At 42.4% G+C, this 16850-nt stretch overlaps 1 protein-coding gene across 1 annotated transcript in view; it reads left to right on the forward strand.

The window, feature by feature from the left end:
* UNC13B (unc-13 homolog B) overlaps window positions 1-16850 on the forward strand; it is a 211865-nt gene that overhangs the window by 27604 nt on the left and 167411 nt on the right. The window contains exons 3-6 of the mRNA XM_030467074.1: window positions 2857-2956; window positions 6608-6725; window positions 7569-7692; window positions 15911-15981. Of these exons, the coding sequence (XP_030322934.1) occupies window positions 2857-2956; window positions 6608-6725; window positions 7569-7692; window positions 15911-15981 (413 nt within the window). The remainder of the gene's footprint in view (window positions 1-2856; window positions 2957-6607; window positions 6726-7568; window positions 7693-15910; window positions 15982-16850) is intronic.

Genomic DNA, 16850 nt, shown 5'->3' on the forward strand with positions numbered 1-16850 from the left:
GCATGCCTACCTGGACTCAGTGCCTTCTTGATCCTGATGAGTGTTGCTGCATGATACCACAGAACTTATTCATAATATTATGTAGCAGTCCATAATGGCTGTGCTTGGGATTGAAATCTTCTCTGCCAGGGTTTGTGTCTGCAAAATAAAATATATACAAAGAGCTGCTGACATACAGCATTTACAGTCTAGAAAACTATTTCACTGGGGTGCAGTAGCTAGCAAAGAGTTTATTAGCAGGTAAATAAATTTATTGAATGAAATTTGATGCACAGTTTACAAAAGAATAAGCAGGTTGCTACGGGAATAGTATGTATTCAGGCATTTAGATCTGAGCTGTTTGCACAGGTGTATTAATGACTTTTTCACCATTATTGTTTTGATTTAGTCATCCTCAAGTTACAGCTGAAAGCTTTCTATGTCTGCTTGTACATACTCCATGCCAGGTCAAGTTCTGTGTGTGCATTAACCTTGAATTACCAGGGCTGGAAAGTCTTGAGTATCAGACTTGGAAGGGACACTGCGTATAGTTTCACCAACAAGTCCAATATGTAGTTAGATATGAGGATGCAAATGTAGTTAGATATGAGGAGATTTGACTTTCAATGACTCCAGTTTCTTCCTGAGCTTCTGGATCACAACATCAATAGGCAAGGGAAGAGCAACAAATGTTATTTACCTGGGCCTGAGCAAAGCCATTGACACTGTCCCACACCACATCCTGGACTGCAAGATGGTAAAACATGGTTTTGATGGATGGACCACTCAGTGGGTAAAGAACTGGCTTGATGGCTACACCCAAAGAGTGGCCATCAATGGGTCCATGTCCAAGTGGAGGCCAGTGGCAAGTGGAGTCCCTCAAGAATCAGTACTGGGACCAGTCTTGTGTAACATCTTTGTCAGCAACATGAACGGTGGCATGGAGTGCACCCTCAGCAGGTTCACTGATGACCCCAAGCTGTGTGGTGCAGCTGACACACTGGAGGGAAGGGATGCCATCCAAAGGGACATTGACAGGCTGGAGAGGTGGGCCCATGCCAACCTCATGAAGTTCCACAAGACCAAGAGCAAGGTCCTGCATCTGGGTTGAGGCAATCCCAAGCACTGATACAGGCTGGGAAGTGACTGGATTGATAGCAGCCCTGAGGAAAAGGACTTGGGAGTGCTGGTGGATAAGTTGAACATGAGCTGTCAGTGTACACTTGCAGCCCAGAAAGCCAACCAGATCCTTGGCTCCATCAAGAGAAGTGTGGCCAGCAGGTCGAGGGAAGTGATTCTCCTCCTCTGCTCTTGTGAGACCCCACCTGGAGCACTGTGTCCAGTTCTGGAGCCCCTGTTACAAGAAAGACAGGAACATGGACTGGAGTGTGTCCAGAGAAGGGTCACAAGGATGATCAGAGGGCTGGAGCACATCTCCTGTGAAGACAGACTGAGAGAGTTGGGGTTATTCAGTCTGCAGAGGAGAAGGCTCTGAGGAGACCTCATTGTAGCCTTCTGGGCTACAGCCTTCCAGTCCCCCTTCAGTTTCTGAAGGGGACTGCAAGAAAGCTGGGGAGGGACTTCTTGGGATATCAGGTAGTGATAGGATTCTGAATGGATTCAAACTAGAGGAGGATCGGTTTAGATTAGATGTAGGAAGAAGTTCTTCACCGTGAGGGTGGTGAGATACTGGAGCAGGTTTCCCAGAGAGAGGGGGAAGCCCCATCCCTGGAAGTTTTTAAGGCCAGGCTGGACAGGGCTCTGATCAACCTGATCTAGTGGGAGGTGTCCCTGCCCATGGCTGAGGGGTTGAAACTAAAGTCCCTTCCAACCCTGAAAATTCTATGATCATGTAGTTTCCCTTTCTTCCCTTTCTGTTAGGATATTTGAAGCAGGATGCTGGGACATGCTGCAGTAGCCCACAGCAGTGATACGTGTGATTTTTAGCAGTATTAAAATCAATTGTGATCTAACCTATTCTGGGAATAGATGCAGCAGAACAATGAAGTATTAAAATGTGTACACAATTTTCCAGCTGTTTAGCATCTATTGTGCTCCAGGTTTGGTGAGACTGATGTATAAGTATGGTAACTGATCCTTATATCCCTTAAAAGGGGGTTTGTTCATTTTCAGATGCTGGTAATTGAACTTTGTATGTGTAGCAAAGAGAGAGCAGCAACTAGGAAAAAGGTTGTTCCAGTCTTTTTCTTCAAATTCAAATAGAAAGCAAAACATCTTAATGAAGCCTGTATTACTAAATTTGAGTGTTGTGTGGTTCTTTTAGGTTTAAGCAATACAGATCAGTTTTAGCTTTTCTGTCCCTGATGGGTCCAGTTTTTTATTCCACTTGTGGGTGGAAAACCAGGTTGGAACTAGGAGGAGAGTTGGGTCAAAAGGAAGAGACATGGTCAGCCCAATTGCTTCTTGCTTGTATGTTTTGCAAGTTTTTCTGCATGGTCTGGGTTGTGGGCCCTGTTCCCTCAGACTGCCTCTTCTTCCTCTCACCTGCATTTCAGTAATCTGTGTCTTACACACAAAGTGTCTCTGTTCTTCAGGATTTTACACTTCTGTTGTCCCTGACTTACTGGAAGTGCTTAGTTGCCTAAGCAACTATTGTTGCTTGTTTCTGCTTGAATTTCTGGGGAAAAAAAAAAAAAAAAAAAAAAAAAAAGAGAGAGAGAAGAAGATTGAAAATTTGATTAAGGTAAAAAAACATCTTGAGAATTTGGCTGCTTAATCCAGTGGTGTCTTCCCAAATGGGCTTCTTGTTTTGGGTCTCTTTGGGATGCAGTCTATTAACTGAAAACCTTTGAATGTTATCTTCACATGATGAAAAGCTACACTGAAGGAGATAACTTCTTGCCTCTTGTTCCCCAGATAAATTCAATACTTACGTGACACTGAAAGTTCAAAATGTCAAGAGCACAACAGTGGCTGTACGAGGTGACCAACCCTGCTGGGAACAGGACTTTATGTTGTAAGTATGGAGTTGTGCAGTGCTGAGATGCTTCTGGTTGAGTCCTTCCACAGCACTGACATTCATCTGGAGCTACTGTTGTGTTGCCCAAATTGGAGAACTTCAGGTGGTAAAGTGCACAAGCCTGGTGACAACCTAGATCTTTTCTCTAGTACACAATGAGCTGTGCTGAAAAAGGTGAGTGTTGGACAATTGTCTCTTCTGGTGCCACAGCCTCACTGGAGTAGCCTGTGTCCTTTAATAGTGTCAGGTTGCCTGGGCTCCTGTTCCTACACCTCTGTGCTGGAGTGCAGCAAGGTCTGGCTGCTGTCACAGGGCCAGGGAGACAGAAGCAGGGAGAGTTAGGAAGGGTAATAGGGCAGGGTCTTCTTCATCCAGGGCTCAGTCCCCCAGTGCCTGAGCAGTGCAGATGGAGCAGGCCTAAGGATCAGGCCAGTGTCTGCTGAGGGATTAGGTCATCAGAGAAGTCATGGAAATGAGGCAGACCCAAAGTCAAACAAGGAGTGCAAGTTAGCAAGTCAGGTTCAGGGTTCTGTCTGGCAGGGATGTGCTCTACCTTAACTTCAGTCAGGCTTTCAACACTGTGTCCCACAACACCTCCACAGCCAAACTTAGTGTGGATGGGATCATTGGACAGTGCGATAGAATGGGAACTGGCTGAAGAGCAGAGCTCAGAGAGTTGTGGTAAGTGGGGTGGAGTCCAGTTGGTGGCCCACGTTTACTGGTGTTCCCCAGGGGTTGGTGCAGGGTCCAGTCCTATTCAGTACCTTCATCAATGATGTGGATGAAGGGACAGAGTGTACCCTCAGCTTGTTTGCTGGTGACACAAAACTGGGAGCAGTGGCTGAAATGCCAGAAGGCTGTGCTTCTGTTCAGCATGACCTGGATAGGCTGAAGAGTTGGTTGGGAAAATTCCTAATGAAGTTCAACATGGGCAACTGTAGGGTACTGCATCTGGGGAAGAACAGTGCCATCTATCAGTAAAGGCTGGGGGCTGACCTGCTGGAGAGCAGCTCTGGAGAAAAGGGCCTTGGAGTCCTGGTGAACAAAGGTTGACAATGAGCCAGTAGCTTGCCCTGACTGCCAGAAAGGCCCATGGCATCCTGGGTTGCATTAAGAAGAATGTGTCCAGCTGGTCAAGTGAGGTTGTCCTTCCCCTCTACTCTGTCCTGGTGAGCCCACATCTGGAGTATTGTGTCCTGTTCTGGGCTCCCCAGTTCACCAAGGACAGGGAACTACTGGGGAGAGTCCAGCACAGAACCGCTAAGATGATTAGGAGAATGGAGCATCTACCATATGAGGAAAAGCTGTTGAGAGCTGGCACCTCTGACTTACTCTGATACTTATAGTCCTGACATACAGTCAGGGGTTTCCAGTTGTCTTTTAGAACGATGGTTTTCTAGGCAGTGGATGAGTGACTCATTGATACATTACCTCTGCTTCTGTTTCTATACTTTTTTTAGATAAAGTGAACTAAATTTACTAAATCCCATTCTTCCAAGTTCTTTTCTCTGAGCTTAACACAGACATTGCTGTTGTGGGAAATGATGTGCTTATCTTGTAGAGTCAGAGCCAGCGCTGCTGGTTTTGACTGGGTCTAAGGTGTTTGTATAGTAACCATAGCAAGAGAACCACACAGGATTTTTCTGAGTGTGTTTCCTGTCCATGAGCAGCTGGTTCTCTGCCAAAAGTGGGAAGGTTTTATCCCTTGCTGACAAGTTCACCTGGGTCGGCACAGTGTTACCAGCGTAGCTGTTCTCCCATCTCCCTAGTTTTGTCTTTTTGGAGCAGCCCATGAGGAGTGTGCATCTGTGTGGAGGGTCTGAGCCCATCACCCAGCATCTCCTGTGAAACCTGTGTGGTTCAGAATGCTTCCATCTTCTGAACTCTGTAGTTCCTGGTCAGGTAGAGGCCGTGTCTATCACTGACGTAAACCATGCAGGACTGGAGTAAGGTTGGGACAGGGAATTGTGTCTGTCTGCCAAATCACATGCCCATACCTGAACTACTAACTCATTCTTCCTGTGATTTGTGTTTAGCTTGTGAGCAGGAACTAGTTTTAAGCATGGCCAGCTACACAGGAGACTGCTCACCAGTGATTTGACAATGGGCATTTGTTTGTGTTGGATGGCGGCTCTCACGATTGCTCCTCCTCCTCCTTCCTCTCAAACCACTCCTGGAAGAGTTCCCTGTATCAGCTGGGAGTTTAGCTAGTATGCTGTAAGGGTCACTGTGTTGCTCAGTAATTAGTTGCTAGGGGATATCAAAGCAGAATATTAGCTGAACTACCTCGCTATTACCTTCCCAGCTTTACCCAAGCAACGGGCACAGTTCTGAGGTTCCTTTATAACAGAAGTGTTAGGTGTGACAGGGAACATGTTTTGCATAATCCTGTGTGCATTAAGTTGTCCCAGGAATTACAACACTAATATCTCACTGCTACTTTTCCCTGGTTTGCTCTTTTTCTTCCTGAAGTTGGGAAATGCTTTTGAACACAGTGGAGTTTTCTCCATGAGGGAAGGATGCTTTTACTGCTTGTGTTTACTTCTTTTAGGAGGCGTAGTAAAAGAATAGACTGCAATCAAGAAAATGCTTTCTACCTGTGTTTGTTGTTTTTAATTCCAATCTCCTTGTGAGACATAGCACTTCAGAATGTGGCCTCTGGAAATGTTTTTGGACACAAAAGTTTTAAGTTTTTGCACTTAAGTGTGTTTGGACACATTTTCTAATTTTGAAACTGCTTTGAAGTAGCTGCATATTTGCAGCAAGAACCTCTCAAATGAAAATGCTACCTGCTCTTTAGAACATGGTGATTAATCTGGTTTTGAAGTTGTTAGAAATGTCTTTCATTTAAAATTTGTGTGTGGGTTGAAAGAGAGGAGGGACATCAAATTCCAGCCTTGGTTCTTTTGTTCCTTGAAGATATTCTACATCTGACCAGAAGATGGAGAAAGGGAGACACAAAGGCAATGAAACCCACTGCACTGAAAATCTTTGGTTTTAATTTTTATCTAGTGACCCATCCTGTGGAGTTCTGTACAAAAGCCTGCTGGGTGTCTTTTGGTCTGTCCACCTATGCTGAAGCACAGAGCGTGCATTTACTGTATGCCTGAAAATAGAATATTACTTTCTTCCCTTTCTAGCCTCTCACTAACCTAGGCAACAGAAAATCAATAATTTTTGTTGTTATTGCACGCTTGTGCAGCCACTAATACCATCTCCCAAGAGTCAAGCAGTGGAAGGGCAGAGCAGTGATGGTGCAGGTGGATAGCTGTTAGCTTGGCCATCTTGTGTAGCCATATCCAAAGAGAGTCAGCTGGAAACTCAGTTTCAGGATGCTGGCAGTAAACTTATAGTAAGTCTGTGCAATAGCTTCGTTTTGAACTATGTAGACCCAGTCACCCATTAGGTGGTGGGTGACACTCCTGGTACTGGACCCTGGACCTCACTTCCTGTGTCTGTAAAAAAGAACAGAAGCACTTGGAATTAGAAAAGTTGTTAATGTGCCTTTCTGTTGGTTGTAAGGTTTGTCTTGAACCTTATTATTATGAGGATTATTTGTCTTGAACATTATTATTATGTAGAAATAATAAAGAGCCTAAAGCAGAATTAGACTGTGTTCTTCCTCACGTGTTGCCTTTTCTCGTACAGTGAGATCAGTCGCCTGGATCTGGGCCTAATTGTTGAAGTGTGGAACAAAGGACTGATCTGGGACACCCTGGTTGGGACCGTGTGGATTGCTCTGAAGGCCATTCACCAATCTGATGAGGTTAAACTGACATAAAACTTTATTTTGACAACTCGGATGTTGATAGTTAATGTGTTACAAATGTGGCCTGGTGCAGCTCAGGACCATAGTACTCAGCAAAACTTCCACTTGCAAAACCAAGCAGGCTGGGTGGAGGAAGAGGGCTGCTGGCATTGCACTGGGGTATTGTGGTTTTGTTGTTTTTTGTTTGTTTGTTTTGGTTTGTTTTGGGTTTTTTTAGGGGATACTGCCAATAGTGGTGCCAAAACTGAGCTTAAGTAGGTATCTCTGGTCTTATTCTATTCACGTGGACTCAGAGAACATGGCTTAGTCTATTAAGGAATATATATAATTGGCAGTTTTCTGAAGTCTAAAGGACTAACTCCTTAGTCTGATGGCCACATTTTTATAAATTTCTGGTAAAGGCAGAGGGTTTTCTGATATCAGACAACCTGAACGTCATGGTAGGCCCAGAGCACATATACACCATCCCGTTAGGGTTTTGGTTGCAGTGTTGTGAGGCATCTAGTAGTGCTCATATGAATTGAAAAAAAGTAGAAAATGGAATGTACCAATGCCTGCAGCTGGTGCTCAGTTCCTCTGACTATCTCAAAACTTCTTGCTGTCTGCCTGTGAGAAATTACCTTTTCAGTTCCACTGAGAAGGATCTGCTAGGAGGTGTTTGCTGCTTGCCTTGGTGAAGGCCTATGAGATTTGGAAGAAAATGGATGTAATTTTATGGTAAAATCAGGTATCAGGTTTTCTCAAAGGCTCTGCCTGGAGACTTTTACCTTAGCAGATGTGGGAGTCACTGTATAAGAACCTGCCAGACCTGAAGCTTTACTTGTTGCTTTTGATTCACAGGAAGGTCCTGGGGAGTGGTCAACGCTGGAGGCAGAAGTTGTAATGAAACATGATGAAATATGTGGAACCAAAAACCCGACCCCTCATAAAATTTTACTGGACACAAGATTTGAATTACCTTTTGGTGAGTGCATTTCTGTAACAATCTCTGTAACAGTCGCTGTTAGCGGAGAGAAAGTGTTCTGGAGCAACTTGAGTTTTATAATCAAATTGTGCTTGTTCAGTTTGGCCAAAATAGTTAAATGCTGATTAAATAACTGGTGTTCGTTTCTTGTTTGGCTTCTTTCTAATAAGATCAGAATAAATAAGAAAGACTTGATGCTCTCGGAGGGCGGAAATGTTTAGCCTATCAGTAGTTTAAAAAACTATTAATACTATTTCAGGACTGTGCAGTCAAATGTTTTGTTCCTCAGCAGAGAACATTCACTTCTTTCTATCTAGACAAATTTGGGTCTAGAAGAGGTCAAGTGAGTTTGAGCTGTTTTGTAGTAGGTGCACTTAAACCCTATTAGAAATGTGCAATTCAGTTAGTGAAACATTAATGCTTAGTGCTCCTGAACATTATCATTAGCTGAGTATATAAATAACTTGGGTGTTGTAGGAAGAACTGTCTCTCTGGCAATTACTTGTGCTTGGAAAGTACAGAATGTGGAAAAATAGCTAATTGGAGCAAACTTAAGTAAAGTTGTGTGTTTTGTTTGTGACTTTGTTTTTACTTAAATAAAAACCAACCAAACAGAAAAACCCAAAGCACAAAACAATCAAAATCCCAAAGGAAGGGTTTAACCACAATGCATCCAAGGCTAACATAGGTTCTCTTTCCAGCTCTTAGCTGAGTCTTGGGACCAAGAGCAAAGATTGTTTCTAGGGCTAGTGGTATTTTTATTCTGCAGTGGGCACTTAAGTGCTTCAAAGACCTCTGTCATTGCATGGCTTATCTCCCCCTCTCTGCCTGTTGCTTGCCCCTGGCTGTGTGAGCATTTTGCATCATGCTCTAAGCACTGGTGGAGCATTTGTGCACCCTCTGGCATTTGGCCAGCAACTGTCAGGAGTGGCCATCTGTTGTGGAAAAAAGTTAAGTCATCTCTTGGTCTCATACCCCACTTCCTGGTGCAAGGGGTGATGCAAGCTTTGGCCCTGCGGCACTAAAATCAATATAAATTGTATCTGGTGCTCTGGGAGCTCAGCTGGGTGTACAGCTGGGTGTTTTGCATGCACAATTGGCTGGGTTGTGCAATTCAGGGTGAACACGGTGTTTTATAAATATAACAGGTGATGCTTTGTAAAAGGGAATAAGGTACCTGACATCCCAGCTGTCTCGACAACTAAGCTGTCTGATGTTGGTCTGTAGCCATCCCTCTTCTTCATGAAAATGTCCTGGTGATTCACTGCTGTCACCCTGTCACTGGAACATGTATTACTGAAATTGCTTGTTATGTAAGGAGAGGAAAAACTCACTTTCCCTTATGAAGTGAAACACTGGATCTTTGGAGGAGGTGTTCAGGCTTCTGAGAGGAAAAGAGCACTGCACATGTAGCTGAAGGCAAGGCTTGCAGTTTTCTTATCAAAGTTCATTCTGAGATATTTACTTGTAGGATATAACTGCATTAAAAGAAAATGAAATTTTGATCTCTCCGTCTATATTCAAAAAGTATCTAGAAGAACATGTGCTTTCTTCTGCAATCCATGTTTTAGACTGCATTACACTTTCTGCTACACTAAAAAAATTTTTTTAAAAATTATCAAAATGGACTTAGTATAAACCATTACTTGTTAGAGCATCAAGATTTTAAAAATAATAAAAAAATTCAAGTAATACTGTATTTTCTTCCTACTACTATGCTCGAAACACAGGACTCTTCTGTTTTTTTTTTCTTTTTAACAACTATTTAAAAATGTACGATGTCATGTAGGATTCTGAGAAGTAGGATGCCATGAAGAAAAATGAAAACTCTAAATAAATAACAGTCTTTTTTTTGCTTTTCAGTTTTTAAAGCAACTGATAGCATAAAGCACATCTGTTACTTACTCCTTTGCTTACTGTGCCAAATATTGAACTAACCAGAACCTCCATACTGCTGTATTGAAGAGTTTTAATTTAGATTGTGAAAAGATGTCTGCCTGTCCAGTGTTTCATAATGTCCTGGATAAATGGGTGCACCAAGCTCTTCAAGGATTCTGTTCCTCCTTACCTTTAGAGTGCCTCAGTTTTTCCTGGATCCTCCTCCATTTTCAGTCTGTCCTGCTATGGCAAGGTCAGAAGCAGGTTAAAAAGTGGTAGGCACAGAGAGTGTGGGTTACTCCTCCAGAAGATAACACCTGCTCATACCAGCTTCTCTAGTGGTGCTTCCCTTCACACCATACCTGTTGTATGGGAGCTCCTGCCATTACACTTAGGATAGAGAAGGACCCTGTAAGATAGATTACTCTCCCTGTCTGTGGTGTAGTGAGACTTGAAGGGATGCAGGGAGTTTGCTCAGCTCACAGCACCATCTCTGCACCCCTCCTGATGGGTTTGCAGGTCAGTTTTCCCCTGAGCAGAGGGTAGCAGGATGGATTCATAGTGTCCCACTTGTTAGGACTGTGCTGTCCTGTGAGCTGGGAACTGCTGCTTTAAACCTACACAGGGAACTCTAACAGGGCATTGGTCTGCCATGGAAGTTCTTTAGTCAGTGACTCTGTTACTGTAGAGGTAATGTTTTAATAACAGCATGTTTGCAGTGACATTTAGGAACACTGTGTATCACATTTTGTTTCCCAGGTGAAGATGTGCTGGCTATTACGCATGAGAACTGGAGTGATGTAGGTGCTCATGCACAGCTTGTGCTGCTTTCCAAGCCTTGCAAAATACAGCTGTCTGGGATAGGAGCTTTGACAAAATAGGGATTTCTTCACTTCTGTGCTTTTATCATCGCTTCTGGCTGCTCTGTTTCATGTAGGTTAGATGCTGCGTGTGGACGCAGTACCACAGCGTACTCAGTTGGTATATTTAAAATGTTTCATTGTATTTAGGTGGAACTTGAGAAGTTTTTAGGGGGTTGTAAGAGGGAGAAGTAAATTTGAAAACCAGAAAAGCTAAAATCCTTGGTGTAAAACGTAACTGCGTATGCAAAGAGGTTTAGGAACCGTTTTGTTGCTTGCACTAGTACATTTACACCAGATTAATTTGCTGCTTCTACTTCTACCTGATATGTTCAGGATTCTTCCTCACTGGTATGTCTGCTCCTGGTACTCTACTAGCACCAACTAAAGCTGAAATAAATGCAGAAGGTGCTGATGCTGCTAGTGGTAATACATGATGAAGGCAACTAAGATTTTTTTTTTAAATATATATATATATATGAAGTTTATCTAAGTGTTTACTAGGCTTGGAATTGGAAAAACTTTCCTAACAGAGGCTGGTGCGAGTTGCATTTTCTCTTCCTCGTGATATAAAATAACCTTTCCTTAGTTCATCCAGGAGTTAAGCATTGTTAATGCCCAGATTTCTAATGGGACAGAAACCATCTGTAATGGCCTTGGTATATTACTCATGTGTCCCATTGCATGTTCCAGATGCAGCTCTGTCTTGGTGTTCAGTAGTGTTGTTAGTGTGACATTAGCTTGTGGTGTACAGGGGAATGGTCAGAGCTCTGGGCCCTTCTGCAATGAGCATCTGTGTGTGATGGACTGTGGAGCTGGACACCAGACTGTATTAACATTTTCTGCCAGCCCTGTGCTCTTAAGTGTTCAATCTTGCAGAAGCAGAATGACTGAAAATCTTCTTGTGTAACAGTTCAACAAAGCATGAGCATTTGAAATGTGAAGTGCTAGAGAGAGTGAGATACCAGCAAAGCATTTTTATGCTTGGTAGTCTTTTAAAAATGGGAATAAACTGCCTTCCCGATGGGAGGAAACAGTTGTTAGCAAAGTCATGCTGGACCAGCTTTCTCCACTGATCATTTCTGTTTCTTCTCAGGGCCAAGACAAATACAAAGAAAGGGAGACTGATTTTCTTTTTGGTTGTTCTATGAAATTTGGTTGGGAGAAGACAGTCTTGCTGTTATTCTCTTGATGTAGTGAATATGAACTGTCACAGACTTTCCAAGATGATGCTTTCCAAGTAGTAAATTCTACTGTTTAAAAGGTCTCCTTTTTAGAAGTGCAGTGGCTATGTGCAAGTCCGTCACAGTATGGAGTACTCAAAATTACATTTGGCTCACAAATTACACCAGTCTGGGTTTGTGCCAGGCTATTTCTAGTAGGTAATTGGACTGCAAATGCTTGTAGTGTTCTCACCACTCCTAGACTGGGAGCATGCTGATCTAAGTCTGGCCATCAGGTAGAGTAAATGTGCTTTGTTGTTCTATTGCCTTGGGAACCGTACAGAAAGAGGAATGCTCAGCTGTGCAAAGTTATTGCAGTGAGAACTTGTGAAGATTTCTGTACCTCTGGGAGTGGAAGAAATTTGGGCTGGGAATTGAGAAAGCCAAGTGAAGGCCTGTAGCAAAGTGGGGAGCAAAGGGATATAGCACTTATTTCCAGCTCTTGTTCTCAATAGTGCCTGCCTGAGGTATGCTCCAGCCAGGGACTCACTACCTGGAAAAAACTCAGGTGGCACAAGGTGCTGTGCAAGGAGTAGAGCAAGGATGACCAAGCCTGAGGTGAAGAAAAGCTTTTGGGCTGAAACTCCTGGTTGTTGCCAAGCTAGAGATCTTGAAGTGGGAATACTGTTGCATCTAGGTCTTAGTGTGAGTGAAGTGGTCTGTACAGATGCAGCAAATTCTGCTCTAATTCTTCCTCAGTCTTGTACGTCTCTGTACTCCTGTGTCCCCACTTCTCTGATGGTGCAGTGTATCCAGCAGTGTCCTGGGTGAACTTCTAAGTCTTAATTGCTCTGAGTAGCCTGCCTTGTCATCATGGGTCTGCCAGTCTCTGCTCCTGGTTGAACCTGTCCATGAACTCATTAATTCAGTCCCCTGCCCTGCCAGCTATGGGATCTCCTTTGCCAGTCCTGCCCTAGGGAGCAACCAGACCTCACTGCTCTATGACAGAAGGAGGCCAGAGAAGAAAATGATTTCAGCTTCCAGGTGAAGGCAGCAGTAGGAGCAAAGACAGTGAAACTTGCAGCCATTCCATGTTGCTGTCAAACTAAGAAAACCCCAAAGCTAGTGGACAGATCTGCCTTTCTCCTCTCTGATCTTGTTCAGCAGTTCTGTTTCATGGATGTATGGCCTTGCTCCTCTTGTTTACCAAGGATGGTGTCAGCAGAGTTGTCAGGTGGCATCAGATGGCCTCTGTTTAGACAAGTTCTGCTTCTTATCTTGTAAGCAAAAGTTAATGTAGCAGCCTAACTTGGACTTGAAATCAAAGCTGAGCAGTGATGTAAGTGGAAGTTGTCTTGCAAGCAGTCAGGTTGTGATCTCTGCCCTACAGATTTCCATTCTTGTGTTCTGAACAAGGAGTTTCAATAAGGCAGCTGAATGAGGCAAGACACAAGGTGGATGGTGAAACTAAAAAATTTTATAGACTCCTTCCTCAAAAAATCAAGAATTCAGCCTCATTGGACATTTACTCTTCTAAGAAGATAACTGAAGTTCATAGGTGATTTGCTTCATATTTAAGGTTTGCTGTGCAGTAGCTCCATTGTCATTAGTATTGATGACAAGGATTTCTCTGAGATCATGAAGATGTCCTTAAAGCCACCAATATTTAGGCAGTAGCAGATTTTTGACTTCCATGAGAAGCTGTTTCAATAGAATAGCATCTGCACTAAAAATGAGGTAGCTTCATTTATGAAATGGGCACCTTGGACAGAAGATAAAAACAACAAATCCAAGAGACACGTGGTGCTCCTTGGTGCCTAAGCAAGCTGCTAAGCTGTGGTCTAGGACAAAGCATTGAGACCTGTCCTGAGAGATCTGCAGTTTCTACAGTGTTTGTGGTAATCCATTGCTTCATCTCTCCTAGATCTCTTTGATCTTGGTTTCAGGCTCCAGGTGGGGTTGTTTTGACTCTGACCTTTAGTCCTCAGTTCATGAGTTTTTTTCGTCTTTTAGACAAGTAGTGGCTTTCAAGGACAAAAATCCATAGATTTGGTTCAATATTTGGATTGCCTCAGGTCTTTGTTGGCATTTGTTCTCCTAAAATCTTATCAGGTTGTATGCTGGTAACCCTTCAGTTAATCGATGTCCTCTTTATACATCAATTCTGTCCATATTTCCTTTGAATGTCATCCTTCATTTGTCTGAACCTCATCTAATAAACCTGTGCAGCTGTGATCCATAGCCTCAATGATCAAATACATGTATGGTTTTCTAGAGCTCCTGCAATTGCTGAAGACTCTCATATTTCTCCTGCTTTCTTCTAAAAGCATATAACAAAGCAATGTTCTGTACATCAGAAAGAGCAGGTTCTACCTATTATTAAAATAAATTACTTTGGTCTCTCTTCAAGTCAGGAGAAATAAGTTGTCTTTTTTTCTATTTTATGCAGGTTTTCTAAGGCCAGCTACTAAATTTCCAGTTCCCTAAAACTTCTTCAGGTGGGGCTCACTTGTCTGGGAGAGACTAGTTGAATAAACATATAGTACTGTGTCTGTTTCAAAGGTGTAGACTATTAATTTGTAGTCCAAGGAACTGACATGCTCTTTGTTCTTCTTGAAAGTGTGTTGTGTTTATTAGTACACTGGGCACTGGAATCTCCAGGTGTTTTGTGGTGACTGGCTTCATAAACTGACAGTTTATATGTCTGAGAAAGGACATACAGAGGACAGATAACCCGTTTAAGTATAAGAAGAAAGAAATACTTGGTGCTTTCTGAAAGTATCCTGAGTCCCAATGGAATGCTTACCTGCCAATAAATCTTGTTCTTGTTTCTCTCAAGAACAAGAGTGGACGTAACTTTTAGAACCACCTTGTCTTCAGGAGACCATCCCAGCTTCCTTCTCCCAGTCTTGTCAACACATAGCTTAGCATGTCATTGCAGCTGTGTTCCTGGGGTACAGTCCACTGCAGGAAAACCAGCTTGTTAAATGTAATCCTCATGGATCCTAGTGAGACTCCTGAGAGAGTGAAGAGCTACAGGAGATGGGAAAACTAGCTGAACTGCTGTTAAACTCATCCTTACTTGTCATCATTTGGCATGGTGAGTCCTGTGGGGCTCATGCTGTCCAGCTGGAGCAGTCAAAGCCTTTGTTTGCCACTTCCTTCCTGTGTGAGCTGTGAAGGTTCTGTGTTAGTGCAATTTCAGGCCATGAACAGCCGAATTTTAGAAGTCATTGCCCCTTCTTGGAGGCAAGAGTTACCAGCCCCTCCACGGTCAGGGGGATGTTGAGTGGCTACAAAAAAACCCCAAAAGAAACAAAACCCCAGAACTTTTTCTCCTCTTTCCAATGATGTTACACTCACCATCCCTAAATTATTTATCTAATTCTCCTGGGCTAAGAACCTGACTGATGTTTTGTATTCTTTCAGGGGGTTATTTCCCTTGTTTCCTTTCACCTCTTGCTCTGTTTCTTAACCACAGTTTGTACCTAACTTGCCTTGGGTTAGGCTGTCCACAGTTGTTCAGCTGCCCCTCCAACAGGGTACTTTGAAAGATGAAATTTTGGGTGCAGAAGTCTGTGTTCCCTTCAAACCATTAGAACACTATATACAGGACATCATTACCTCAACATGTAAAATACAAAATGGTTAACCAAATGTGATAATGCTTGCTATTTGCTATCAGTCATCCACTCAGTAAATCTTCTAGAAGTTAAAGGGGTTGTTGTGATACATTTCAAAGTGGTGTTCAGAGTGGTGTAAAAATAGGAGTTTGCTGTCATGTGAATATTACTGCCTGTAGCCCTGCTCATTATCTCAAAAAATTTGGCTTATTGACTGGGAAGAGGACACTATTTCTTTTAGATACTTAATTCGTATTATGTCAGGTATGTAAATAAGATGTGCTACTTAAAAGGAGCCCTTGTTCTTTTGAGGCTATAAAAGCCTCCAGAGTAGGTTCTTGACCTTCCTGTGTGTTATCAAGAATGTAGCAAATGTATTAATATAGTTGTGAAATGGCTCTTCATAAAACTAATGCCTGAATTAAATCTGAACCAGTCTGTCTTACTCTTTTCTACCTTTGTGCAGTGTGCATTTGGTTAATCAGCTTTAAACAAGAAAGCAATGTAAGCCCTTGAACCACCTTACCATTTACAATGTTTATTTTTAATCAGAGTGCTAAAATAAGATAGTCCTGTAGCTTCAAAACTATTTTTCTGATGCCAGCTTAGAATGCCCTCCCTGTTTTAGTGCTACTGTTGATTAATGTGAATTTACTTGATCAATAAAATGGTGTGACTTATTCTTTTGGTATAGATATCCCTGAAGAAGAGGCCAGATACTGGACCAGAAAATTAGAACAAATAAATTCACTTGGAGATGATGAGGTAAATATCTAACCTGAAAGATGAATGTAGCCCTGAATGCCTTGTGACTTGCTTTTGGCCTTTGTATTGGGTCCCTGTGATTACTCTAACTAGTCAAGGTTGATCCCTTACCAAGTCTTCTATTAACTGTTTAGAGAATTATTTTCTCACTGCTAGTGCTAAGGAGAGAAACATTTTTCTGCATGCTAGAAGTGCTCAAATAGAACTGTTCTGTTGATGTGCATGCAGGAACATTATGTTTTATCTCATAAGAATATTAAACTGTTTTTGACAAGCTGTGGTAGGTTCTCTTCATTTATGAAAGTTATAAAAAAAAAGTTATAAAAAGGACATTTTTGCCGTTAGCTGCTTCTGGTAAGAAGACAAAGCAAGGGACTGAATCTTCCTTGGAACTGAGTACTGTTAGCTAAACAGCTATAAACCAAGTTACAATATCTTTTTTAGCAAGACTAGAAGAGTTGAATGGTTAAATCTTGTCTTTACAGTTCATGCATTTTGCAAAGTAAGATTTGACATACTAATGCCTGTACCAGAAGTTTAGCATTTAAAAAAACCAAACACCTTTATGTGTTGATGTCAGCCTCATTAAGTAGGAATGTGATGCTTGCTTAAACCTTTATTCTTTCTAATGTAAGACAACTTGTAAAGTGTTCTGTGTGTGGCTGTAGTCGGCTTTTAGGGTTCATTAGTCTATTCTTTTCCAAGAATTCCATTATTCCATTCAAGTAATACTTATTCAAATGATTTGGTTTACTGTACAGATGGAGAAAAATAAGGTGGGTTTTCTTATTGGCTGAGGACAGATGAGTGTTTGGGTGGATGAAAATGTAACAGCTTCAGGGAAACCTCTTCTCCCTTCCTAGAAGTTT

Source organism: Calypte anna, chromosome Z (genome assembly GCF_003957555.1).
Source record: "Calypte anna isolate BGI_N300 chromosome Z, bCalAnn1_v1.p, whole genome shotgun sequence".
NCBI classification, from domain to species: domain Eukaryota; kingdom Metazoa; phylum Chordata; class Aves; order Apodiformes; family Trochilidae; genus Calypte; species Calypte anna.